Source organism: Mus caroli, unplaced genomic scaffold (genome assembly GCF_978045245.1).
Source record: "Mus caroli unplaced genomic scaffold, Mus_caroli_1 scaffold_10, whole genome shotgun sequence".
Taxonomy (NCBI): Eukaryota; Metazoa; Chordata; class Mammalia; order Rodentia; family Muridae; genus Mus; species Mus caroli.
In genome coordinates this window covers 19,036,397-19,063,617 of record NW_028227265.1, presented here as the reverse complement: position 1 = coordinate 19,063,617, position 27,221 = coordinate 19,036,397, and the positions used below count along the sequence as shown (strand labels likewise).

The 27,221-nt window shown below is 43.2% G+C and overlaps 1 protein-coding gene and 1 pseudogene across 1 annotated transcript in view; both read left to right on the top strand.

Annotated features, from left to right (window-relative positions):
• Hydin (HYDIN axonemal central pair apparatus protein) overlaps positions 1-27,221 on the top strand; it is a 361,694-nt gene that overhangs the window by 161,568 nt on the left and 172,905 nt on the right. The window contains exons 19-20 of the mRNA XM_085843582.1: positions 22,022-22,260; positions 25,937-26,213. Of these exons, the coding sequence (XP_085699708.1) occupies positions 22,022-22,260; positions 25,937-26,213 (516 nt within the window). The remainder of the gene's footprint in view (positions 1-22,021; positions 22,261-25,936; positions 26,214-27,221) is intronic.
• On the top strand, positions 22,475-25,678 carry LOC147002343 (large ribosomal subunit protein eL31 pseudogene; annotated as a pseudogene).

Below are 27,221 nucleotides of genomic sequence, written 5' to 3'. Positions count from 1 at the left end.
TTAACCTGCCCAACAGTCAGTTTGTCCAGCAGTCAGCCTGCCTAACAGTTGGCCTGCCTGACAGTCAGCCTTCCCAACAATCAACCTGCCCAACAGTCAGTCTGTCCAGCAGTCAACCTGCCTAACAGTTGGCCTGCCTGACAGTCAGCCTGTCCAACAGTCAACCTGTCCAACAGTCAGCTTGCCCAATAGTCAGCCTGCCCAATAGCCTGCCTAACAGTCGGCCTGCCCAACAGTTGGCCTGCCCAACAGTCAGCCCTCCCAACAATCAGTCTCCACTTCCCTCCCCCTCCACCAGGCCACATGCATGTGTAGACTGCAGCTTCAGGAACATTACAGCCTTTTTGTCACTCGCAGAGAAGCTGCCTTACCTAGAGACCTCAGCCCGCATCCCATCCTGTGTTTTTCAGTTTCTAGTTTTCTTCTTCAATCCACCTCTACTAATGTTCAGAGTCCAGAGCCTGGTAGATCCATGACTCTCAAGCCCTCATTGTTTCTGTTTCATGTGTGACTCATATGTTTATCTTGATTTTGAATATAGCTATGCTTAGCACCTTTTCTTCCCCAAAACTTTATCTCATTTTCTGATAGGCTAAAGTGAAATAAATGTTTTAAATCTTAAACTCATTAGCTGACAGACTGTCCTCTTGTGTTTTAGCCCTTTGAAGGTGCTAATACGCAATCCATTTCAAGAGAATAGTAGAATATGTCTTCAATGGAAATAAGAAAGAAGAGGAGTTGGGGGCACTGGTTTTTTTGTTTTTTTTTTTTTGTTTTTTTTTGGTTGTATTTTATTTGGTTGGTCTTGACTTTATTTGTGAAAATCTATTAAAAAAAAAAAAAAACTCGGAGCCGGGCAGTGCTGGCACATGCCTGTAATCCCAGCATTTGGGAGGCAAAAGCAGATAGATTTCTTAGTTCAAGGCCAGCCTGGTCTACAGAGTGAGCTCCAGGACAGTCAGAGCTACACAGAAACCCTGTCTGGAAAAAAACCAAAAACAAAACAAAACAAACTAGGAATAAAGAGACAGGAAAAGAATGAGTTTCTAACCTATGATGAGGACTGTCTCTCTCTCTCTCTCTCTCTCTCTCTCTTTTTTTCTTTTTGTACATGAATGGCTGTCATGGTCATCCCAACATGAGTTGGGCTCCTCCTGAGCCATCATCCCCAAGTGACAAGAGGGTCCCAGTGGCCATAAGATCGAGAGTTCTAGGAGCAAAGATTTGAGCTCCACAGAGAACTTCTCATCCCCCACCCCCACCCCCACCCCATTCCAACCTGAGATGGAGTTCACGTTCTCAAAACTGAAAGTGGAAGACAGAAGTCAAGAGTCCAGCAGGTCCCACTGATGATCTAAACTACACTGACAGGAGGAAACGATTGATTAGACATCAGGTAACGAGTTGGGTCAGCACCTTCTCTGAGCCTAGGATGACAAGGCTACCAGTCAAATACGATTAGTTTGCGTATAAGTTAAATCTGAAATGAACGGAGAGCATTTGCAAATGAAAGGGAGATGTCCAAAAAAAGAAAAAATACATCTTTGTTGGCAGGCTTGTCCAGCTCCATTCTACTTGTCCTGACTCTTAATTGGTTTTGGAAAATTGCTTTTTCTACTAATTGCTATTCAGGTGTGCAGATGTAGTAGCTATCATCCAGAGGAAGTATGAAGTCGGGTTTTTGGGTTTTTTTTTTTTTTCCTCCCTTATATCACCATTTCCTTCTCTGTGAAAAGGTTTAGCTTCTTCCTGGTAATCAGCAGCAGCCACCCAACTCATGTCACGTTTGAGAGATGATCTTTGCTGTCCCTGTCAGCTAAAGCATTCAGCCCTCTCATTCTGTGCACTGATGCTAAACCACCACAGTTAAATGCAGAGTTGGTAACAAAATGAAATTAGCACCTGTCTGTAATCAAGAAAAAAATACAAGGTTCAAGGTGTGCTGTGGACTCCTCAGGGGATCTTCATCGGAGAGAAAGTCACCCTCTTCTTTAGTTCCTCTTCCTGTCCTCTGTCATGAGCAAGAACACAGAGACTGGACAGATGTGGTGTTTGCCAGGGCAGAATTGTCTGCAGGAGTCCACTTGGAATATATCTTTTGTAAAGAGTAGCTGTAATGATATTGCTGTACACACACTAAATCACATGCTTTAGAAGACAAAAGAAAACCTGTCTCTGTGAGATAGCACATTAAATCCGTTTGCATCTGGCAGGGAAGACACTACCTAGGGGTGGCAGGGTCACGCCCCAAGCACAGCTTCTCGACGCATCTCGGTCACTCAGAAGAGCTGTAGAGTGTCCACGTGGAGGAACCAATCCTAATTCTTCACATGCTGGCTATATTATTTAACCCTTTCCACCCCGTGGTTCTTTCTCTTTTGATGGAACGATGGCAGTGCTATCTAGAAAGTTATGCAGGATGATATACAGAGGAAGCACCTGCTGGAAAGTTAAGAATTTGGTAAATGGTAGCTTTAATTGCTACTTGACAGACAAAAAGAGCCAGGGGAGGGAAAACAGCACGTGGAAAGATAAATATTTTCTGGTAACTGTATCCCAAGATCTTGTTCCAACTCCTTACCAGCAGGCCCAGGAGAGAAGAGAGAGGTCCCGATCCCACCCGGGTGTCTCTGGGGCTGAGTGGAATGGCAAGTGTCAATGGCCCAAAAGAAGAGAGTCTTGTTGAAGCAGGAACTCAACTTTATGGCATCAGCCTCTCGATATAAGTTCAGAACATAGGGAGAGGGATTTCAAACAAGTCTTGCTGAGTCACCTCAACATGAAAGTGACTGAGACAGGTCTCAAAACTTGAGCCAGGCTTGGGTTTGTCCTGAAGGCCCAAACCAGGGTCAAAATGGAGCCCAACAGTCTTATTTTTGTCTTAATAATAAGAGGAGGAGGAGCTGGAGAAGGAGGAAGAGGAGGCGGATGACATAGTGGTGGCGGCAGTCGTAGTGAGGGACAGCAAAAGAAGCCCTAAAGTTCCGAGTCAGCTCTGATGTCATGCAGCGCTCTGGAGAACAGAGGCTCTAATGCTGCCTTGTCCTCACTTTTCTCCCATTTCTCTAAATTTTTGAGAGAGGAGTCCTCTTGTGAGAGGCTTTGGAGCATCAGTATTGGTGGGCGAGCATCCTCTCACTGCAGAGGACCAAGGGAAACAGACTTCTTAGCAGACAGCTCTTTAGAAATGCTGTCTTTCTCTCAGGACATCCTTACTCGAACAACTGCCCCAGAACCATGCAAATTGTGTGTGTGTGTGTGTGCATGTGTGTGGTATGTGTATGTGTGTGTGGTGTGTGTGTGTATGTATGTGTGGTGTGTGTGTGTGTGTGTGTATGTGGTGTGTGTATGTGGTGTGTGTGTGGTGTGTATGTGTGGTGTGTGTGTGTGGTGTGTGTGTGTGGTGTGTGTGTGTGTATGTGTGGTGTGTGCACGTGCGCGCACTCGTACGCTCAGGAGCTATCCTGTTTGCTTGCATGTACCTCTCCGTGTGCTGTGTGTTCAAGCTGACACCTTTCACCAAGTCTTTAAAAGGAGGAGCCACTCAAGAACAGTGTGGTCAGCCTCTCTCTAACAGATTACTGGTCCATATTACTTAAGAACAATGAAAATCGCATATACTCAGTCCCTTAGTACAAAGTCAATTGGCCTTATAATTCTCAGTCTTCCCCCCTCCACAAGCATGCAGAGCCACGGCTTGAGTGACAGGGAATCTCTCATCAGCAACCAAATCTCTCCTATTTTGTCTACCCAGAGAAAAGCCCAACAAAATAAGTACATCTTGTCTGGGAAGCGAGGGAGCAACCAACGTAGTCACAACCCAAAATAGAAAAGGAAAGCAAGAGAAACATCCGGCTCTGCAATTGAGTCTAGGAGAGGTTGGAAGGTTGGAAGGAGCTTTCAAAAGACTTATGGTCTAGTGAGATACATTTTTGAGCAATTGTGGACCACAGATATAAACACTGATAGAATTAAAACCCAGTCAAATTCCTAGGCTGTGTGTTGGGCATTGATCTGCTTGCCCTGACTTCCCTCAGTGAAGGACTGTGAGCTCAGGATAGGTGCCTGGGGGTGGGGGGTGCGGCGATTAGTCTCTGAGAAATAAAACTGATGGACCATTTAAGAGCCCATCCCCACCCATGGCTGTACGTCTGTAGGTAAAGCCTGTGCTTGCTATGTCAGAAGCCTAAGTGAAGAAAGGGGGCTGCTCCTAGGAAGATGAATACTGGATTCAAAAGACCCATAGCTCAGCTGTGAGCAGAGTTTGTTTGGTCTAAATACAAAAAATGTTTTTTTCTCACCATGAAGTCATCCCAGCTTGGAGGATGGAGAGAAGAAAGTGAGAGAGAAGCGTGGTGAGGGAGTAGAGCTGTTCTCACCCTCACAGAGCGAGCAAACTAGAGGGTGCTCCCATATCACCCCCAATGGATCTCAAAACAGGGACTGAGAGCCGATGACCTAAGAACAGGCTGGGCTTGCCTGTGGCCGAGAATTGGAGTAACTAGGAAAGGTGGGAAAGAGGACTCAGAGGACTAGTTTTTTCTTACCGTACACTTTCTCTAGAACCATTTGTCTCGCCACATATGTCTGTGTATACATATGATAAGAACAGAAACAAAACCCCACCCCCACGACACAGAAAATACTATATATATGATGTGACGCCATTTATAAATTTGGATGCAAACAAAAGGGGGTTTTCTTTCAGTCAAAAAATAAATCTGCAAAGACACAGAAAATTACTAATGATGGCTACCTCTGCAGATGATGGCCAGGAACTTCCTGTATGTAAGGGTAGAGAGGAAGGAAGGAGGGAAGAAGGAGAAGAAGGACGGAGGAGGGAGAATGAGCTCTACAGAGAAAGGATGCTGGGGAAGAGCTCGGTGGCAAAGCATGGATGTAGCATGTACAAGGCCCAGCTCTGTAAACTGGAGAGGCAGAGAAAGAGAATTACTAGATCACTTTTTAGGAGACACTTGTTCACTGAAAAGTGAGTGTGCACCACCCTTGTCCTGCCCTTCCACAAATTGCTTCCTTCTAGAACAGCTAAAGATGGGGAGGGGACCATTCATCACCCCACCATGCAGGTGACTACCGCTAAACTTTGGATGTTTACTCTCCAGCATTTCACCCCTGAGGCCTCTGTTCTCCCTTCCCCCACCCTGTGAGGTAACTTTTGTTGCCAGCTCTTTTCATGTCCGACATATCGGCATCAGTCAGAAATTTTGTACCAGTTTCTAGCCAGCCCCTCACCAGATGTAAAGCGTGATACTCCCTCCCATGCTCTTAGGAACGCTGTCACTTTGGCCAAATCCAACAGATCTGCTTTTAGTGTTCATTCTAAGTTTGCGTTTCTTTGGTCTTCCAAAGACTGTCCAGTGAGACAGGACATTTTTTTCATGTACCTGTTGACCGTGAAGTAGATATTATTTTTGAGCCTTGACCCATTGCTGGCACTCTGATGGCCAAGGGGAGAAACAAACCAGAAATAGAAAGGCTCATTTCTTCAGAATTCACAATTGCACAGAAGAAGCAGGCCAGCAACACAGCCAGATGATACAATGTAAGCTCGGAGGAGGAAGTGGCCAGTTCTTCTGCCAAAGGGAAGCCTGTTACCAGTCAAAAGAATGGACCAGAAGCTTTAAGGCTAGACACCAGGAAGACAAAACTGGGCATGCATTTATATATAATGACTGTGCTTGGTTTATAGCAGGTGACCTTCTGCTCCATGCAAGAAGTCTAGAAAAGGCATTGGGGACCTCTTAGTAGAGCTGGGACTAATCTCCAGACCAGAGGTCGTGTGTAGGGTACCAATCCTGATGGCAGGTCGCCATGTTTGCAGAAGGCCTCAGAAGGACCTGAGGTCCCACTAAGATCACTCCAAACCCTAAGTTCCCAGTCATAAAGTGGGAGGTGGGGTAGGGCGAGGGCTTAGACATGAACCAAACAGAACAAAATTATGACAAAGCTCAACCACATTTGCAGTTTGTGTACTCCGAGGCTTGTATGAAAAGCTTTTGAGTGAATTGGGGTAATTTTATGGGGGAGATACATAGATGTCTAAAGGGGGCTCAGGGGACCGATCTAGACAGTAAGGAGCCAGAATATTTCACAGAAGATGACCAGGCTCAGGTCTGTATAATATAGCACCCTCGGTGACATGGATTAGAAAGTGACACGAGTAAAGCTCTCTGCTTCTTGAGTGGACAAGGTGGGAGACAGCACCCATTTCATCCAGCACAATGTGACAGTATACACCTAGAGTCCCCAGTGTATGTCGGGGGGGGGGGTGTTCCTTGATACAGAGAGAGAGCAAGCCCTGGTTCCAAAAGAAAAAGAGAAAGCACAGTTAACAGATGGAGAACCTGTAACCTAGACTGTAAAATCAGCCCAAGGTCACCCAGCTGCAGATGACAGACTTCAGGATTGGCCACTAAGCCGCATGACTCCACAGCCCACACTTCCAGTCATGACCCTACACGTCCTCCCTTGGAAAGCCTAACATCAGTCCTTCTGCATCTCCCTCTTAACCCCCAGTTAATTGTTTAAAGCAGCAAAATGACTCACTTCAAGGGCGAAGGGTCTATAACTCCAGTTGCCATTTAGATGATGAAAAGGGGGTGGCGGCCCTCAGTGAGACTCCATTGTTCTTGCCCCACAGAGAAAGGACTGTCTGCTGAGATAATAGAAGTCTACCACAGTCCCTTGATCCACACGTGGGTTCCTGTTGTTCTCTGCTTCCCCTTACTTCACGGGAGGAAGCCTCATGGGTCTCAAATGGCAAAGGAGCTGTTCTCCAGTTCACAGTGTTATTTTCTACAGGCATCATAGTCATTAGCTCTGCATAACAGCAGGCCCACCAAAGCATATATTGCCAAAGTGACATGTGCAAACAATAGCAACCACTTCTGCCTTTTATGGAGAAATATTAAACACATGATAAGGAAACTTATTTTTAAAAGCCCTGTCTGATTTACCTTGGGAGCCGAACCTACATACAGAAGCTCAGGGATATAGCCCATCTTCACAGATCAAAGGCAAATGGTAACATTAGGTATGTGGGACCTTGCAAGGAGGGCTCATCCCTAATCACCAGAGGGCATGGAATTCTGAACTGTAAACCATCACAAATCCTCCATCCTTCCCACAGCCACCACACACACTTGCACATTAGCATGCAGTTCCTATATATGCTAGCTATGGGCTGTGGAAATGGCTGACTCCCAAGCCCTAATTTGCTGGAGAAAAACAAACAAACAAACAAACAAACAAAAAAACAGAGACAGCCATTACTGACTGTCTAGTTTTTATAAGATTATTTTTTATTTGTGTATGTGCTTGGGGTAGAGGATGCCTTCAGGGACCAGAAGAGATCAGACCCATGGATCTAGAGTTGAAGGTGGTTTGTGAGCTGCCAGATGTGAGTGCTAGGATTGGAACTCCATACTCCGTGAGAGCACAAGCCCATGCTCTTGCATAGTATTTGTTCATCTAGGACTGTACTTATCACACACTAGTCATAAGCACTCCACTTATACTGACCACTTAACCACAGAGTCAGCTCCCCAGCTCCAACTGAAGTCTTAATGGGAAACTTTGTAGAGGGCTTGCTCTCAGCATCTTTGAAAGAAATGTATGGAAGCTCATATTCACCTTCTATTGCTAGGTTTCAAATTCTCATAAGCCTACTGGTTTAAAACATTACTAATTTGTAATCTGTTCTTATGTGTCAAGAATCCAGGCGTGGCTTCCTTCTCATAGGGTCACCGAGGGCTGGAATAAGTATGTTAGCCGACCTACATTTCTTGGGGGGTGGAGGGGTCGTTGGCTAGGGTGGATTCTTCCTCTGACCAGTGGTGGAGGAAGGATCCTCAGAGGAAGGAGCCACAGCTTGGATCCCTACTTTGCTGGCAGACTTTTGCTTGCAGTTGAATGGCTGACAGTACTCTCCAGTCTCACTTGTTATCAGCATGGACTGCTCTCAATAGTTACCGGGCCACCATAGCTACCCTATTACATGGCAATTCCTTAACGTCTCTCAGGCTCAACATTTCTGTGGTAAGAAGGGTTCAGTCTCCTTTGGGCCTACTGAAGAAGATCTCCCATCTGAAGGTGAACTGTTTTAGGACTTTTAACTGCATCTGCAAAATCCCTTCCTGGGACCATCAACATCAGCATTTGACTGAATAACAGAGACGGATTAGTTAGGGAAGCAGAAACCAGCCTGAGTAGGGCCACAGGCCTCATCCGGCCCGATCAGCGCCGGGGTAGCAGGAGCGCAGGGTTGCCTGACACCCGCCAGCTACCCACGACCCCCGCCGCAGGATTTTGGGACTGCTGGTGAGTGGAACACAGCTTCTGCTCCAGTCCAGTCACGCGGGACCTGAGATTGCTCTGGTTGGGGAGAGAGAAATCCGGCCTACATAGGGCCACAACCCTCTTCCGGTCAGAAAAGCACCGGGGCAGCTGGGGCGCAGGGTCTGCTGACACTCGCCAGCTACCCACAACACCCGCCACAGGATCTTAAGACTTCTGGAGAGTGGAACACAGCTTCTGCTCCAATCCAATTGCACGCGGGACCAGAGACTGCATTAGTTAGGGAAGCAGAAAACCGGCCTGAGTAGGACCACAGGCCTCTTCCGGCTGGACCAGCACCGGGGTACCGTCAGCTACCCACGACCCCCGCCGCAGGATTTAGAGACTGCTGGTGAGTGGAACACAGCTTCTGCTCCAATCTTTAAACAGTGACAACGATAACAACTAACCCCAGAGATTACCAGATGGCGAAAGGTAAACGTAATAATCTTACTAACAGAAACCAAGACCACTCACCATCATCAGAACCCAGCACCCCCACTTCGCCCAGTCCAGGGCACCCCAACACACCGGAAAAGCTAGACACGGATTTAAAAGCATATCTCCTGATGATGGTAGAGGACTTCAAGAAGGACTTTAATAACACACTTAAAGAAATACAGGAGAACACTGCTAAACAGGCAGAAGACACGAAAGAGGAAGCACAAAAATCCCTTAAAGAATTGCAGGAGAACACTGCTAAAGAGTTACAAATCCTTAAAGAAAAACAGGATAACATAATCAAACAGGTAGAAGTCCTTAAAGAAAAACAGGAAAACACATCCAAACAGATGATGGAAATGAACAAAACCATACTAGACCTAAAAAGGGAAGTAGACACAATAAAGAAAACCCAAAATGAGGCAACACTGGAGATAGAAACCCTAGGAAAGAAATCTGGAACCATAGATACGAGCATCAGCAACAGAATACAAGAGATGGAAGAGAGAATCTCAGGTGCAGAAGATTCCATAGAGAACATCGGCACAACAATCAAGGAAAATGTAAAATGCAAAAAGATCCTAACTCAAAACATCCAAGAAATACAGGACACAATGAGAAGACCAAACCTACGGATAATAGGAGTGGATGAGAATGAAGATTTTCAACTCAAAGGACCAGCAAACATCTTCAACAAAATTATAGAAGAAAACTTCCCAAATCTAAAGAAAGAGATGCCCATGAACATACAAGAAGCCTACAGAACTCCAAATAGACTGGACCAGAAAAGAAATACCTCCCGACACATAATAATCAGAGCAACAAATGCTCTAAATAAAGATAGAATACTAAAAGCAGTAAGAGAAAAAGGCCAAGTAACATATAAAGGCAAGCCTATCAGAATTACACCAGACTTTTCACCAGAGACTATGAAAGCCAGAAGATCCTGGACAGATGTTATACAGACACTAAAAGAACACAAATTCCAGCCCAGGCTACTATACCCAGCCAAACTCTCAATTAACATAGATGGAGAAACCAAAGTATTCCACGACAAAACCAAATTCACACATTATCTCTCCACGAATCCAGCCCTTCAAAGGATAATAACAGAAAAAAACCAATACAAGGACAGGAACCACGCCCTAGAAACAACAAGAAGGTAATCCCTCAACAAACCTAAAAGAAGACAGCCACAAGAACAAAATGCCAACTTTAACAACAAAAATAACAGGAAACAACAATTACTTTTCCTTAATATCTCTTAATATCAATGGACTCAACTCCCCGATAAAAAGACATAGACTAACAAACTGGCTACACAAACAAGACCCAACATTTTGCTGCTTACAGGAAACTCATCTCAGAGAAAAGGATAGACACTACCTCAGAATGAAAGGCTGGAAAACAATTTTCCAAGCAAATGGCATGAAGAAACAAGCTGGAGTAGCCATTCTAATATCTGATAAGATTGACTTCCAACCCAAAGTCATTAAAAAAGACAGGGAGGGACACTTCATACTCATCAAAGGTAAAATCCTCCAAGAGGAACTATCAATCCTGAATATCTATGCTCCAAATACAAAGGCAGCCACATTCATTAAAGAAACTTTAGTAAAGCTCAAAGCACACATTGCACCTCATACAATAATAGTGGGAGACTTCAACACACCACTTTCACCAATGGACAGATCATGGAAACAGAAACTAAACAGGGACACAGAGAAACTAAGAGAAATTGTGAATCAAATGGATCTGGCAGATATCTACAGAACATTCTATCCTAAAACAAAAGGATATACCTTCTTCTCAGCACCTCATGGTACCTTCTCCAAAATTGACCACATAATTGGTCACAAAACAGGCCTCAACAGATACAAAAATATTGAAATTGTCCCATGCATCCTATCAGATCACCATGGACTAAGGCTGATCTTCCATAACAAAATAAATAATAGAAAGCCAACCTTCACATGGAAACTGAACAACACTCTTCTCAATGATACCTTGGTCAAGGAAGGAATAAAGAAAGAAATTAAGGACTTTTTAGAGTTCAATGAAAATGAAGCCACAACATACCCAAACTTATGGGACGCAATGAAAGCATTTCTAAGAGGAAAACTCATAGCTCTGAGTGCCTCCAAAAGGAAACTAGAGAGAGCACACATTAGCAGCTTGACAACACACCTAAAAGCACTAGAACAAAAGGAAGCAAATTCACCCAAGAGGAGTAGACGGCAGGAAATAATCAAACTCAGGGGTGAAATCAACCAAGTGGAAACAAGAAAAACTATTCAAAGAATCAACCAATCAAGGAGCTGGTTCTTTGAGAAAATCAACAAGATAGATAAACCCTTAGCCAGACTCACTAGAGGGCACAGGGAAAGCATCCTAATTAACAAAATCAGAAATGAAAAAGGAGACATAACAACAGATCCTGAAGACATCCAAAACACCATCAGATCCTTCTACCAAAGGCTATACTCAACAAAACTGGAGAACCTGGATGAAATGGAGAAGTTCCTAGACAGATACCAGGTACCAAAGTTGAATCAAGATCAGGTTAATGATCTAAACAGCCCTATATCCCCCAAAGAAATAGAAGCAGTCATTAATAGTCTCCCAACTAAAAAAAGCCCAGGACCAGATGGGTTTAGTGCAGAGTTCTATCAGACCTTCAAAGAAGATCTAATCCCAGTTCTTCACAAACTATTCCACAAAATAGAAACAGAAGGTACTCTACCCAACTCATTCTATGAAGCCACAATTACTCTGATACCTAAACCACAAAAAGACCCAACAAAGATAGAAAACTTCAGACCAATATCCCTTATGAATATTGATGCAAAAATCCTCAATAAAGTTCTTGCTAACCGAATCCAAGAACACATCAAAACAATCATCCATCCTGACCAAGTAGGTTTCATCCCAGGGATGCAGGGATGGTTCAGTATACGGAAATCCATCAACGTAATCCAGTATATAAACAAACTCAAAGACAAAAACCACATGGTCATCTCGTTAGATGCGGAAAAAGCATTTGACAAGATCCAACACCCATTCATGATAAAAGTCTTGGAAAGATCAGGAATTCAAGGCCCATACCTAAACATGATAAAAGCAATCTACAGCAAACCAGTAGCCAACATCAAAGTAAATGGTGAGAAGCTTGAAGCAATCCCTCTAAAATCAGGGACTAGACAAGGCTGTCCACTTTCTCCATACCTATTCAACATTGTACTTGAAGTCCTAGCCAGAGCAATTCGACAACAAAAGGAGATCAAAGGGATACAAATTGGAAAAGATGAAGTCAAAATATCACTTTTTGCAGATGATATGATAGTATATATAAGTGACCCTAAAAATTCCACCAGAGAACTCCTAAGCCTGATAAACAGCTTCGGTGAAGTAGCTGGATATAAAATTAACTCAAACAAATCAATGGCCTTTCTCTACACAAAGAATAAACAGGCTGAGAAAGAAATTAGGGAAACAACACCCTTCTCAATAGTCACAAATAATATTAAATATCTTGGCGTGTCTCTAACTAAGGAAGTGAAAGATCTGTATAATAAAAACTTCAAGTCTCTGAAGAAAGAAATTATAGAAGATCTCAGAAGATGGAAAGATCTCCCATGCTCATGGATTGGCAGGATCAACATTGTAAAAATGGCTATCTTGCCAAAAGCAATCTACAGATTCAATGCAATCCCCATCAAAATTCCAAATCAATTCTTCAACGAATTAGAAAGTGCAATCTGCAAACTAATCTGGAATAACAAAAAACCTAGGATAGCAAAAACTCTTCTCAAGGATAAAAGAACCTCTGGTGGAATCACCATGCCGGACCTAAAGCTCTACTACAGAGCAATTGTGATAAAAACTGCCTGGTACTGGTATAGTGACAGACAAATAGACCAATGGAATAGAATTGAAGACCCAGAAATGAACCCACACACCTATGGTCACTTGATCTTCGACAAGGGAGCTAAAAACATCCAGTGGAAGAAAGACAGCATTTTCAACAAATGGTGCTGGCACAACTGGTTGTTAACATGTAGAAGAATGCGAATCGATCCATTCCTATCTCCTTGTACTAAGGTCAAGTCTAAGTGGATCAAGGAACTTCACATAAAACCAGAGACACTGAAACTTATAGAGGAGAAAGTGGGGAAAAGCCTTGAAGATATGGGCATAGGGGAAAAATTCCTGAATAGAACAGTAATGGCTTGTGCTGTAAGATCGAGAATTGACAAGTGGGACCTCATGAAACTACAAAGCTTCTGCAAGGCTAAAGACACCATCAATAAGACAAAAAAACCACCAACAGATTGGGAAAGGATCTTCACCTATCCTAAATCAGATAAGGGACTAATATCCAATATATATAAAGAACTCAAGAAGGTGGACTCCAGAAAGTCAAATAACCCCATTAAAAAATGGGGCTCAGAACTGAACAAAGAATTCTCACCTGAGGAATACCAAATGGCAGAGAAACACCTGAAAAAATGTTCAACATCCTTAATCATCAGGGAAATGCAAATCAAAACAACCCTGAGATTCCACCTCACACCAGTCAGAATGGCTAGGATCAAAAATTCAGGTGACAGCAGATGCTGGCGAGGATGTGGATAAAGAGGAACACTCCTCCATTGTTGGTGGGATTGCAAGCTTGTACAACCACTCTGGAAATCAGTCTGGCGGTTCCTCAGAAAATTGGACATAGTACTACCGGAGGATCCAGCAATACCTCTCCTGGGCATATATCCAGAAGATGTCCCAACCGGTAAAAAGGACACATGCTCCACTATGTTCATAGCAGCCCTATTTATAATAGCCAGAAGCTGGAAAGAACCCAGATGTCCCTCAACAGAGGAATGGATACAGAAATTATGGTACATTTACACAATGGAGTACTACTCAGCTATTAAAAAGAATGAATTTATGAAATTCCTAGCCAAATGGATGGACCTGGAGGGCATCATCTTGAGTGAAGTAACACAATCACAAAAGAACTCACACAATATGTATTCATTGATAAGTGGATATTAGCCCAAAACTTAGGATACCCAAGATATAAGATACAATTTGATAAACGCATGAAACTCAAGAAGAATGAAGACCAAAGTGTGGACACTGTGCACCTTCTTAGAATTGGGAACAAAACACCCAGGGAAGGAGTTACAGAGACAAAGTTCGTAGCTGTGATGAAAGGATGGACCATTTAGAGACTGCCGTATCCAGGGATCCGTCCCATAATCAGCTTCTAAACGCTGACACCATTGCATACACTAGCAAGATTTTGCTGAAAGGACCCAAATATAGCTGTCTCTTGTGAGACGATGCCGGGGCCTAGCAAACACAGGAGTGGATGTTCACAGTCAGCTATTGGATGTATCACAGGGCTCCCAATGGAGAAGCTAGAGAAAGTACCCAAGGAGCTAAAGGGATCTGCAACCCTATTGTTGGAACAACATGATGTACTAACCAGAACCCCGGAGCTCTTGTCTCTAGCTGCATATGTATCGAAAGATGGCCTAGTCGGCCATCAATGGAAAGAGAGGCCCATTGGACTTGCAAACTTTATATGCCCCAATATAGGGGAATGCCAGGGCCAAAAGAATGGGAAAGGGTGGGTAGGGAAGTGGGGGGTGCTATGGGGGACTTTTGGGATAGCATTGGAAATGTAATTGAGGAAAATATGTAATAAAAATGTTAAAAATCAAAAAAAAAATAACAGAGACGGTAACTGTATCCCCCAGGAGATGGACATCTTAGGGTCCATCTTAGAATTCTTTCAACCACAAGTCTCCACAAACACTCCTTTCTGGTAAGAATCTTGGTTTTTTGGGGTTTTGTTTTTGTTTTTGTTTTTTTTGGTTTTTTTTTTTTGTTTTGTTTTTTTTTTTTTGAGACAGGGTTTCTCTGTGTAGCTCTGGCTGTCCTGGCACTCACTTTGTAGACCAGGCTGGCCTCGAACTCAGAAATCCGCCTGCCTCTGCCTCCCGAGTGCTGGGATTAAAGGCGTGCGCCACCATGCCCGGCCTCTGGTAAGAATCTTAAATCTTAAATTCTTTCTTAGAATCCATCTTTATTTTCCCAATGTCATAATCTACTTTTTTTTCCCAGCAAAACCACTATTAAGCCCATACTTGTGAGAGCAGCTCAGATTTGAGTAAAATAACAGGAGCAATCATGGTTTATGGTAATTTACATTGTGGTATAGTAACTTACACTGCACACACATGGCTGCGGTTAACCATCATCACATGGGAGGCACAGTTAGAACTCAAAACTAATTAGGTCGATAGGCTACATGGGTGATGTCTTACTTTTCTATTGCTACTTTATCAGCATAATCCATGCAGTTTGTAGGAGAAAAATGGTTTATTTGGCTTACAGTTCTGTAGGGTTAACAGTCTGTGGGAGCAGACTACAAGCTCACATCTTAAACCACAAACCAGAAGCTAAGAGAATCTTTTGAATACTTAAAGCCTGCTGCCAGCAAGACCAGCCCTCCTAATCCTCCCCAAACAGCCAACCGGGTAGGAACCACGTGTTCAAATACTCACTTCCTATGGGTAGGGGGATCTCATTCAAACCATGACAAGTGACATTCCTCAAGCCCAACACCTAGAGACCAGCTAAGCAGGGGACTCAAGCCCACATCTGTTTTCCCTCAGAGCCTTCCTTCCTAACCTTTCTCCATCCATTGCTGTCTTACTGTACCGGGGTCTTTTGTTAACCTACTTTTCCCTCCTCCAACAGAAAATGCCTCGCTGACTAGACCTGCCCACAAATGCAAGGGCACCCCTGAAAGTCAAGCATCAGACTACACAGGCACATCAGACCACTCTGACTTAGCCTTGAGAGCGGCCCAGGATCTTAGCAGCTGGCACTTTGATTGTACCTTGTCCTTAGATTCTGTGATGTATTTTGCTGTCTGGTTTTATGCCAGGCATTGATTAATAAGCTTCATCAAAAAGAAAACTCACTGATTCAGCCCTGGAAAGCAACTTCAGTCTTGCTCCCAGAGCCTCCAATCCATGTCAGCAGGAATCGAATAGAGACGGCATACATCCATCGAAAACTGATGTCCCCTGACCTGAAATAGCACTCCCACCGGCCACAGCCTCACCTCCTTGTGTGTAGTGTGGTCAGAGGAGGAATATAAATAGTCAGAGTGAGCCAAATGACTTTGACAGTACCCTCTCTGAGAACTGCCGTGCTTTTTGATTCTTTTTTTTTTTTTTAAATGGCAGTGATTTATGTCTGCATTGTAAGCCAAGTCTCGTAGATGAGCAAAACTATATAGAATGCTTTAAAGCCACAAATTGGAAAGAGAGGTCAGCAGAGTAATATTTTTTCACCCAGCACTTTCTTATCTTCTCCCCCCCCCACCCACTGCCTCTGTATATTTTCCTAATAGCAAATGACTGTGAAGTCTTCTGAGCCCATGGCCCTCAGGTTTGAACTGCCAAGTCAGTCTCTCACTGGAGCCCTTTACCTTTCCAGACCTGAGATTTGAGAGAACTTGGAACTGGTGGCACACCTGCGCGCAGTGGCCGTGGTCTAAACTAACAAAGTACTTTTATCAATAGCTCCCCATGTTCGTCTCCCTTTGCTGGGGACCCAGACCTGGACTACATTTCCCAGACTCCTCCTAGGTTAGGTGTGGCTGTACATGGGAGTTCCAGCCGGCGCGGAAGTGGGCAGAAGAGATGTGCACTTGCCTTCTTGGTGTATGAATCCTGGCATCCAAGCCTCCCTCCTGCTGGTGTTGCTATCTAGTGATTTGCCAATGGCCTTAGTGTCCGAATGTGTCACAATTGGCTCAGCTGAGGTGTGTGTATGGAGTGACTGCGTAGAATAGAAGCCAGTCCTCACCTCTGTCCCAACTTGGAAACAAGCTAATACTGTGTTAACCCGTTGAGCCTTAGGGGTCTGTTATAGCAGCTACCAATTCCTTATCTAAAAAGTAGCCGTCCAGAATCTCAAAATTGGAACTGTAAAAACGCCAAGAGAGGAGAAGGACTGCTTAGCGCAGGATGAAATATTCATTTCCAGCTATTGCTTTAACTGTGTAGGTCACGCTGGAATGATCTCATTCAAAGGCTTCATTCAACCTCCAGAAACAAAGCCACCTCGGTCCACTTTTAAATGGCTATAGAAGGTGGAATTTGCATTTATAGTTCTTTGGGAACTCACTTTGATGCCATCTTTGTGATTTATGTCTTAGAGGATTGTTCTGTTTTCACTCTACCACTGCTTAAAAAAAAAAAAAAAAAAAAAACAAAAAACTTTGGGGCATAAATTAGCAAGGCATGTCAGGAAGTATTTCTTTGAACCCAAGTATGAATATAATACTGTGCCATGCCATTCCCCCTATCAATAACAGTTCATCTACACTCCTGAAAGTTACATGTACAGGAATATCTTTTTTAGCTATATGTGTGAGAAGAGTGTAGGGGCCCATGTGTATGGGAAGGTGTGGGGGCCCATGTTATTACATGAAGGCAAAGGGTGATGTCATGCGTCCTGCTCCGTCACTCTCTGCCTTGTCTCAGATCTCCCACTAAACCTAGAACTACACTGCTGACCAGTGAGCCCCGGAAATTCTATCACCACCCAGCCCACAGCTGGAGTAACACTCACACAGGAGTGACTACACCTAACTTTTTACATGGGTCCTGGGGACTTGAACTCAGGTCTTCATGCTTACACAGCAAAGCTTTTACCCATTGAGCCATCTCCTCAGTCTAAGAAATGTAAAATGGCAAACAATTGTATCTGAATGCTGGAGAAGCAGGGACTGACGGATTCTGATACTCTATTAGAGTGGGGTGAATGTGAGTAATGACGGTTCAGAGAGATTTGGGGAAACAGAGTGCGTCATGCAAGATTTGGCTCCCCACCCCACGTGTGTCAAATATCCCTGTCCAAGTCCCAGTGTGTCTACATCAATTCTTAATGTCTCATTGTTTTCCTCTACTTCTGTGTCTCCAAAATGTTATACATTCAGAGATTATAAGGAATGCTAAGGCTTTTGACTTAGAGTCAAATCTATGATTTCTATTAATTCCAACATTGAAGTAAATTTTTCTGGGCACCAGTCATTACTCACCATTCATAAATCTGAAAAAAAAATGTTCTTCTGGGATTCATTTAATTCGTTTACGTTTTCATGTGCAACTTACTTGTTTCCCACGTGGGCTTGCAAAAAAAAAAAAAGCACAGGGAAATGTAACTAGCTTTCTGGCCTGTCTAACAGGACCTATCCTCAATTTCAAATTGGAAAGTGAGCATGTGGGTTTGAACATTAGGTTTTCCTTGCACGAGTACCGTGAGTCGGTTCTTAAGAGAGTGGCTGGTGGATCCCACTGACCAGGTCCAGCCTCCCATTCTGCACTGGAACTAGGCTGGATTTGGAATGTCATCCTGTGAGACATCGCCCGGTGGCTGACTCTTACTTAACTTGTGCTCATAGTCTGTACTTTTTCTCATTTGCAACAACTATTAGTACTGTTTTAAACCCTCCACAAGTTTGTCAGGACATTTCTGACTGGTGGGCACCACTGTATTGCGAGTCTCAAGAGTCACACATACCTTTACATTCCTCCTTTTTTATTAGAAATGCACCCTGGAAATTAAATGGAAGGGTAGGTTTATTTTTTTTTAATTTATCTATTTTTTTTTTAATTTTATATGGAGGAGTGTTTTGGCTACAGGTATGTATGTGCACCAGTCTGTGTGTCTAGATCCCATAGAGGTCAGAAAAGGGCATCAGATCCCTGGCAATAGGGTTACATGTGGTGGTGAGCTTCCATGTAGGTGCTGGGAATCAAACCTGGGTCCTCAGAGAGCACAGTATGTGCTACTAACCACATCACCATCTCAAGAGGATGACTTTAGACTGGAAGAGCCTCCAAAGCTAGTGGGCACAGAGAGTGAATTTTACATTCACTTTTTTTTTCTTTTTCTTTTCTTTTTTTTCTTTTTTTTTTTTTTTTTTTTGAGACAGGGTTTTTCTGTGTAGCCCTGACTGTCCTGGAACTCACTTTGTAGACCAGGCTGGCCTCGAACTCAGAAATCCACCTGCCTCTGCCTCCTGAGTGCTGTGCTGGGATTAAAGGCATGCGCCACCCGGTTTACATTCATTTTTAAATACATTGTTTTCCTCCTTATGCTTGATTTTGTTTTGGGGCCTTCTCCTGAGCCCATGTCTCAGAGAAGCCTAGGAAGCCAGGGAAAGTTTTCAAGCAAACAACCACATTCTTATCTAGTTACCTGGAGAGTTTGCCTCGTTATTCTGGACGCTTACGAACCATCTCCCTGGCTTTTCTTTTTGTAGCCTTTTCTCAGTATATTGCTAGCAATAACTAAATATTTTGCATAAGTAATATCTTCCCTGAAATAGAATCAGGGTTAAATGCAAGGAAATAGCTACCAAAATAGGGAGAAGATGCTTTTTATTAATTTTGAAATAATTGCCTATATGTACAATTAGAGAGAGTAGGTTAGGCTTTTTTAATCAATAGTAATATAATTAGGAACACACCGGTTGTTAATTAGGTCTGATTTCACACTTAGTGGAATAATCCATTTGTCACAGTCAGGGGATTTGAACCTGCCCTCCCCTGGAGCAGCAAGGTGTTCTTTAGATTTTCTCAGGCACTTTCTCCCCAGCCTCCTCCTGGCTTGCATTTTATTACAGTTATTTACCTGGCTTCTCTGAATATCACATCAGCTCCTCGGGGGGGTGGGGGGGTGGGGGGAGCGTACTTTGGGTATTTTTGTTTTTCCCACAATAACTGAACATCAGGTCTGTTGAATATATATATATATGTGCTGTACTTGGTAAAAAGTTTCAAAGCCATGGTGCTCACCCGATTTGCAGGTGACCAGGAGGAGCAGCTGGTCAGTTGGCTATCAGAATCATAATTTTAGCAGCCTCCCCCCAAAGGCTGAAAGTCTAACAAACATAAATATCAACTCTTAAGACCTAGTTTTGAAATTCAAAATGAAGAATTCGATAGGTTTGTTAACTGCACATTACACTCAGCCGAAGAGAGACTCAGTGAGCTGGACAAAAAACTGAGCAGAAGTCACCCAAAATAAGTCAGGGAGTAAAAGCAAACAAATGTAATTAAGAGGCTATGAGGTGGCATATCAATTAGCTAAGCCTCTCTGTGACAAAAAAACCAAGATATACAACTTAAACAGAGAAAGGCTTACCTTTGGCTCCTGGTTTCCGAAATTTCCAATCTATGACCACTTGTGTCCTTTGTCCTTGTGACTGTCAGTGCATGGTGATGCAGACCCTCTCATTTTATGACAGTCAGGAGGCAGCGTGCAATAAAGACATGTTCAGGTCTCAGGATCACCGTCAAGGAACGCTAGCGACCTCACTTCCTCTAACTTGGCCCCACCTCTGACCTCACTTCCTCTGACTTGGCCCCACCTCTGACCTCACTTCCTCTAACTTGGCCCCACCTCTGACCTCACTTCCTCTAACTTGGCCCCACCTCTGACCTCACTTCTTCTGACTTGGCCCCACCTCTGACAGTTTCTCCTGCATCCCAAGGGCACCACCACCCAGGTGTCAGGTCTTCGTGAGTCCCCAGGGGACACTCTAGGCCCAACTGAGAGGTAATTAGGAAGTTCTAAAATGATAAGAGATGAAGGATGAGGCAGAAAGAATATTTAAATATAAACATATCGATAATTGTCAAAATAAATGAATAAATAAAACCAAGGACTCTAGAAAGAGATCAAATTCCAAGCAGAAGGCACTACAGGTTTTCAAAGACAAGGGCAAGTTCTAAAAGTAAGATGTAGATTACCACCAGAAGCAGAAATCGTATTTTAATTACTGTTTACAACTCGAGTCTCTCTTTTTTTTTTTTTTTAATTGGCATCTTGACCTCACTTTGACATCTAAGGTTTTCCTCTAATGCTGGGATGCAGGATGTGAAGGACCAGTAAGCACAAGAACTGCATTCCCTTTACCCTACATAACTCCAGAGAAGGGACCAAAAACAACGTATAGTGGGTCAAAATGAGACAAACCTCCACCTAATACAAGGAAGAAGCATCAAATAATCTGAGCTGTGAGAACCAGAAGTAAATAAATTACCCCACACAAGAGTGAATCCGCTAATGTCAAAGAGTCTGAATAAAAGACTGATAAATGCAGTCACCGATTTTTAGTTTACTTTTTGAAACAGGATCTTGTTATTCAGTTCAAGCTGGCCTTGAACTCTGGCTCCCCCTGCCTCCAACTTCCACATGGTGAGAGTATAGGTATACACCACCATAGCCAACTTCATTTGTCAAATATTAATGAGGTGTCTGCTGCAGACACTGTCTTGTACATGCAGTGTAGCTATTACTATATCCTACTAAAGATACTTAGGATATATTTGTTTTAAAAAAAAAGGTTAAAGACACAAACCAATGGAAAACCCCTCCTGTGTATAGCTTATATTCCACTGCAGGGGGGAGACCATGAGTATGATAAGTCAAGCGTGTACTATGTTAGAAGACAGGAAGTTGATGAGGAGAAAAATCTAGAACAAGGTGAAAGCGGCCGGAGATGCCAATGGTGGGTTAGCCATTTCCAACGTGATGGTCAGAAGAGGTTTGCTCAAAGTCACTTCCAACTCTGAATCGGCCTTGTAATGGGTTTCAAAAAGAAGCTTAAAATTTTAGCTAATGAAATTCTTTTTTAATATGAATATTTATTTATTTAATGAAATTCTTTCAATTCTGATAAAAACACGGTAAAAGCTGGGGTGACTTCCCATCATGTTTATTTAAAAAGCCATTCATCTTCACTTAAATTCCACAAACTTCTCCTCAGAGAAACATTTCTTTGAAAATTCCAGAAGGAAGGCTGGTCCCTCCCATTGGTATCTCAGACTCACGAGGTTAGAGCAGCTAATTAGTAAGAAAGCTGGCCAGAGCCCCAAGTTGTCGTCATGGGGAGGAGACACAGCGAATCTTGACGCAGCAGTCCGAAGCTGACGGGCCGCCCTGCTCTTCAGACTCGGGCCGCTATTTGAAAAGGGAAATTAACAAACATCCAGCTTCTTAGGTTCTTAAAAAATTAAAATAAAACGATAATGTTTGTCTCTGAAGTTGAGTTCTGCAGTGCGGGCCATTTGAAGCCGAGGGTTTTGACATATCCAAGACATATCCATTAACTTGTAGTCTTCTGTTGCAGGCAAACAAGAAATCCCTTTGGACGGTTAAACCCAGTGAGGGCGCAGTTCCTGCAGAAGATGACATCCCACTGACGCTGACTGCCAACCTGGACGACATAGTGACATTCAAAGACACGGTCATCCTGGAGATTAAGCATAGTAACACCTATCGGATCCCCATCCAGGCCACCGGGATTGGTTCTACCATTGTTTCCGACAAACCGTTTGCTCCAGAACTCAACTTGGGAGCGCATTTTAGGTAGGGGAATACCATGGGGCAATCGTATAGGTAATTACACATGTCTCAGTCTTAATTAAATGGAACTAAGCCCCCTCTATCCCTCTCCTAGCCCCGCCCCCACTCTTTCCTTCCTTGGTGAATGTACCGGATAGTCACAGCTTGGTTACATCTGCTACAAGAAGACATTTCCACACTGTCATCCCATGCTCTAGTTCCCTTTCTGTTACTGCGGTAAAACAACTTAGGGGAGGGTTAATTTCTCCTTGACACTTCCCTGTCACTGTATATCATTTGAGAGAAGTCAGAACTCAAGTCAGAACATGGAGAAATGCTGCTTGCTTACTCACACTCAGACTCTTGCTTAACCAATTTCCTTAAACATCTCAAGAATACCTTGCCTAGGGAATAGTAACACCCACAGTGGGCTGGACCTCTGACATCCATTACTTAATCAAGAGTAGATCTCCTAGACACATGCCCGTAGACTAACATGATCAAAGCTATTATTTAAGTCTTTCCAACTTGGGCCCAGCAAAATGGCTCCCACAAAGACGGGTGGCGAGAAGAAGAAGGGAAGGAGGGCCATTCTGCCATCAACGATGTGGTGACTGGAGAATATACCATCAACATTCACAAGCGCATCCATGGAGTAGGCTTCAAGAAGCATGTTCCTTGGGCACTCAAAGAAATTTGGAAATTTGCCATGAAGGAAATGGGGACTCCAGATATGTGCATTGATACCAGGCTCAATAAAGCCGTCTGGGCCAAGGGCATAAAGAATATTCCATATCACATCTGAGTATGTTTGTTCAGAAAACATAATGAGGATAAGGAGTCACCAAACAAGCTCTACACATTGATAACTTGCGTGCTTGCTACCACATTCAAAAATCTACAGTCAGTCAATGTGGATAAGAATGAACCTGCTGAATGTCAAATAAAGTTGCAGAACTGCCAGGAAAAAAAACTATTATTTGAGACTCTGCTTTTTTTTTTTTTTTAATGACTTTCTGTCTTGTTGCTTTTTGTTTGTCCTAAGATTCTAGGCTGTGTAAAGTTGACTTTTGATGTTAGGTGATATTCTCCAGGCTAAAAAAAGGGGGGTAGTGACTACTTTATGTTAGATTCAGAATTTCTGCATAATCTTCCCTCTCTGATTTCAACACACCGTTCATCCCTCTCCACAAATGGAGAAAATATGGACTCATCTTAGTGTAACCTTTGAGTCTACCTAGAGAGGTAAGTCTTTGCCAAAGTAGCAGACATTGCAGAGCAGTCATTTTAGACATCATATTTCTTCTACTTGCCTTCCTATCACAGCACCAATGGTCCCCTGACCACCCAGGAAAAGCTATAGGGTCTGACTATTTCAACAATAGGCAGTGCAGCAGAGACCCCCCTTTGAGCAGGGTGATCCAGTATGGCTATACAACCCCTGAGGTTTGAGTGCAATGGGCGGAGGATATGTGTGGAGATTCATTCCTGGTTCCGCAAGGGCAGTATGGAGTTATCAGTCATTGACTCCCAGGGCTTGGCTGGTTTGTGGTTCTCAGCTGCTGTGCTGAGAACACACCTATGGTTGCCACTCTGGCCTTCTGATGTACCAGTCCTGAACCCAACTTACAGGCATTATGTTCTGAGAAGTCCTTCCCACAGCCCCATCTACCCCTCTTTTCCTCTGCTTTAGCTATTAAACATGGCTCTTAACTGAAAAGTGCGACAGGCAAGAGCAACATAAGTAACAACCCAGAGAGTTGAGAACTGTGTGTTTTTTGCACATGTCCAGTTGTATGTTTTGGTTGGGTAAATATCAAAACTTTCCTTTCTACTTTATCTCTTGGCCATAAGGAAAGGCACTTGTCATTGTATACTAATGCTTCTCCATGAATTCCTTATGTGATCACAAATCTAACTATAGAAAACAATATTCTTCACACCATGTCTAATTGCTTGAGATTCTTCTGAATCTATAAGTAGCATCAAGTATCCCCTACCCAAAGGATATGCCAACCCTTGCCTGGAAATATGAGGGCTAGCTAACAGTTTTTATGAATGTGTAAACAAGCCGAAAGAACCAGCAAAAGCCTTGACAGGTCCACCGAAGCCACTGCCGGTCTCTATGAAGAAGGTTCTGTTAGCTTGCAGCCAGGATGTCTCTGGCTCTTTTCAGAAGAGTGTATAGAGGCAGGTAGTTATGCCTGAGATTGGATGGCCCAAAGGTCTAACATGATATCCTTTAGCCCTTTACAGAGGAAGTTGGCCAAAACCTGTACTAAAGGAATGCCTATATGCCACCCCTTTGTAGTTGCAAATTTTGGGGCAAATCTCTTAGATATTTGGAGTTTTTTTTCCCTCCCATCTTAATATGGAAGTTAATATGGTTCTGGTGGATGGTTTCTGGGATTATTAAAATCATACTGTAAACAAGTAACAAAGGCCAAGCTAGCTTATTAATATTATATATGTTTACTTTTTCTCCCCAAAACTTACCATTGGTCATAAAGTTAAATTGTTGGGTGGAGTCTATTCTGTTGACTCTGCCCCATGAACACAAATTCTTAGAGACAAACATTTTTACCTGACGACTGAAATTACTTCTCCTGATTATTTATTTGATGTCGCAACTTACTTGTGAGATATATCATTTCCTGAAGTCAAGCAAATGGGGTGAAATCTCAAAGCCTAATAAAATCTTAAAAGAAAAATTAGCAGTTATAAGATAAAGTTGGGTGTTTGTTTTCGTTGTTGTTGCTGCTGTTTGTCAGAGACGGTCTCACTGTATAACCCTGGTTGACCTAAAACTCCCTATGTAGGCCAGGTTAACCTTGAATTTATGGTGATCCTCCTATCTCAACATTGCAAATGATGATATTACAGGCATGCAGTACCTTGCCTGTCCTTGGATGAGCTTCTTTTCCTTAAAGAAAAATATTTTGATTAAGTCTATAAAATGGATGGACACCCACACGTATGCGTGTACACACATACACACACACACACACACGAACACACCACTTTAACTTCTTCCATTATATCTTAGAAACCCCAGATCCTTCATAAAGAGCTAAGCAAATAATAACATCTTTAATAAGTACCCATGAAATAGAGAAAAAATGAATTATTGAATGAAATAGTTACAACTTGAAGGCGTAAAGAAACGAGGGGAAAAAAAAAGTCTGAGAAAAGTGTCTAGCCTAGTTGGTGTTCTGTTCTACTTCAGTCCGGCCCCTCCATCCTGCCAATGCTTAATAGGGATGCATTGATCACATTGAACTTCAAATAAACCCACCATCACCACACATATCTCAATCAGGAAAAATGTATTCAACATGTTTCAAAAGCAGATTTCTCCTCCAGCTAGTGTGCTTTCCTTCCCTTACCTCGGTACCATTTCTCATTAATGCTGTCTGTGTATCCTACAGTGGGCCCGACCTGATGGGGGAGACAAAGAATTGGTGGGCCACATTCCTGTGGCCCTTACCTAGAAGTGGTAATTCTGGGATTGGGAGCCCTTGAATCACACTACGAGTTCTTAGCAATCTTGTGACCTAGACTCCCCGAATGGTTGCTTTTGTTTTTGCTTTAAAGGAATGTCTTCTTTGGGTGCCCATTCTGTAAGTATTTCCAACAGAATAAATCTAAAGAGTATAGAGTCAAACCCAACAGCCACTCAGCACCTGCCCTTCCTTTCCAGCCTGGATACCCACTATTACCGCTTCAAGCTGACCAACAAAGGACGCCGAGTCCAGCAACTGTTCTGGATGAATGATGACTTCCGCCCCAAGGAAAAGCAGAGCAAGAAGGAACCGGGGAAAAGGGGCTCTACTTCTAGTAGCCGTCGCCAGTCCAAGGCCTCCCAGGAACCCACAGATAACGGGAACCCTGTGTTCCAGCTTTACCCCGTCAGGATGGAGTTGTACCCGGGGCAGACGATTGACGTGATCCTCGAAGGCTATTCCGCCACGCCCAAGGTGAGAGGAAAGTGTGTTCGAAAGCTGGTTTTCTCCCAAATAAGTCCCTGCTGTACCCTATGTGTTTCTTGGGAAGGTCCCTTGGCAATCAAAGGATGACAAGGGATGTGGTTTCTCAAAGGCTACACACAGCCCTTGGTTACCATGACAGCATTCATTGCTTTCAAGGTTCAGCTCCACACAGTTTTCCCTTTGTTTCTATAGCTACCATAACCCCAACCTTAAAGGACCATCTAAAGCATGTCCTCATTACAGCAGTCAAGACTAAGCAGCCAGCTAATCCCCGGTAGGAAAACGCCCAGTTTTCATTGCAAGCAAATTTTCTTATTAACTCTTAGCAATCTTTTTTTTTCTCTCTCTCTCTGACAATAGCATGCTTTTATAGATGTTCTGACTGAACATCCCTGATTTCTCTTCTTTTCTTTTCTCTTCTTTTCTCTTCTTTTCTTTCCTTTCCTTTTCTTCTCTTTCTTTGCTTTTTGCTTGTTTGTTTGTTTGATTGGTTTGGTTTGGTTTGATTTGATTTGATTTTGCTCCTTTGTTTGTTTGTTTTGCAACCTTGCCTGACTAAGTGACACCCCATTTAAAAACAGCATGTTTGGGGGGACTGAAGAGATGGTGCAGTAGTTAAAAGGCACTGGCTGCTCTTGCAGAGGATCTGTGTTTCAGTTCCCAATACCCATATGGCAGCTCACAATCAGCTATAGAATTCCATTTCCAGAAAACCGAACACCCTCTTTTGACCCTTTCAGGCACCGGGCCACATACATCATACACATATACACATGCAGGCAAAGTATTCATAGACACACAATTTTGTGTAGATGAAATAGCCACGTTACTCTCCAGCAACAGGCCTTCTACTTTTGTATACATCAGTGCCACACATTCAACCTAGAACCCATAACCATATTGGCAATGTGTATCTCTTTATTACAGTCCCTTGTGGCATTTAGAAATCATCAAATACCTTTTTAAAAAAAATTGAAATGACCCAGGAGTTTTCCC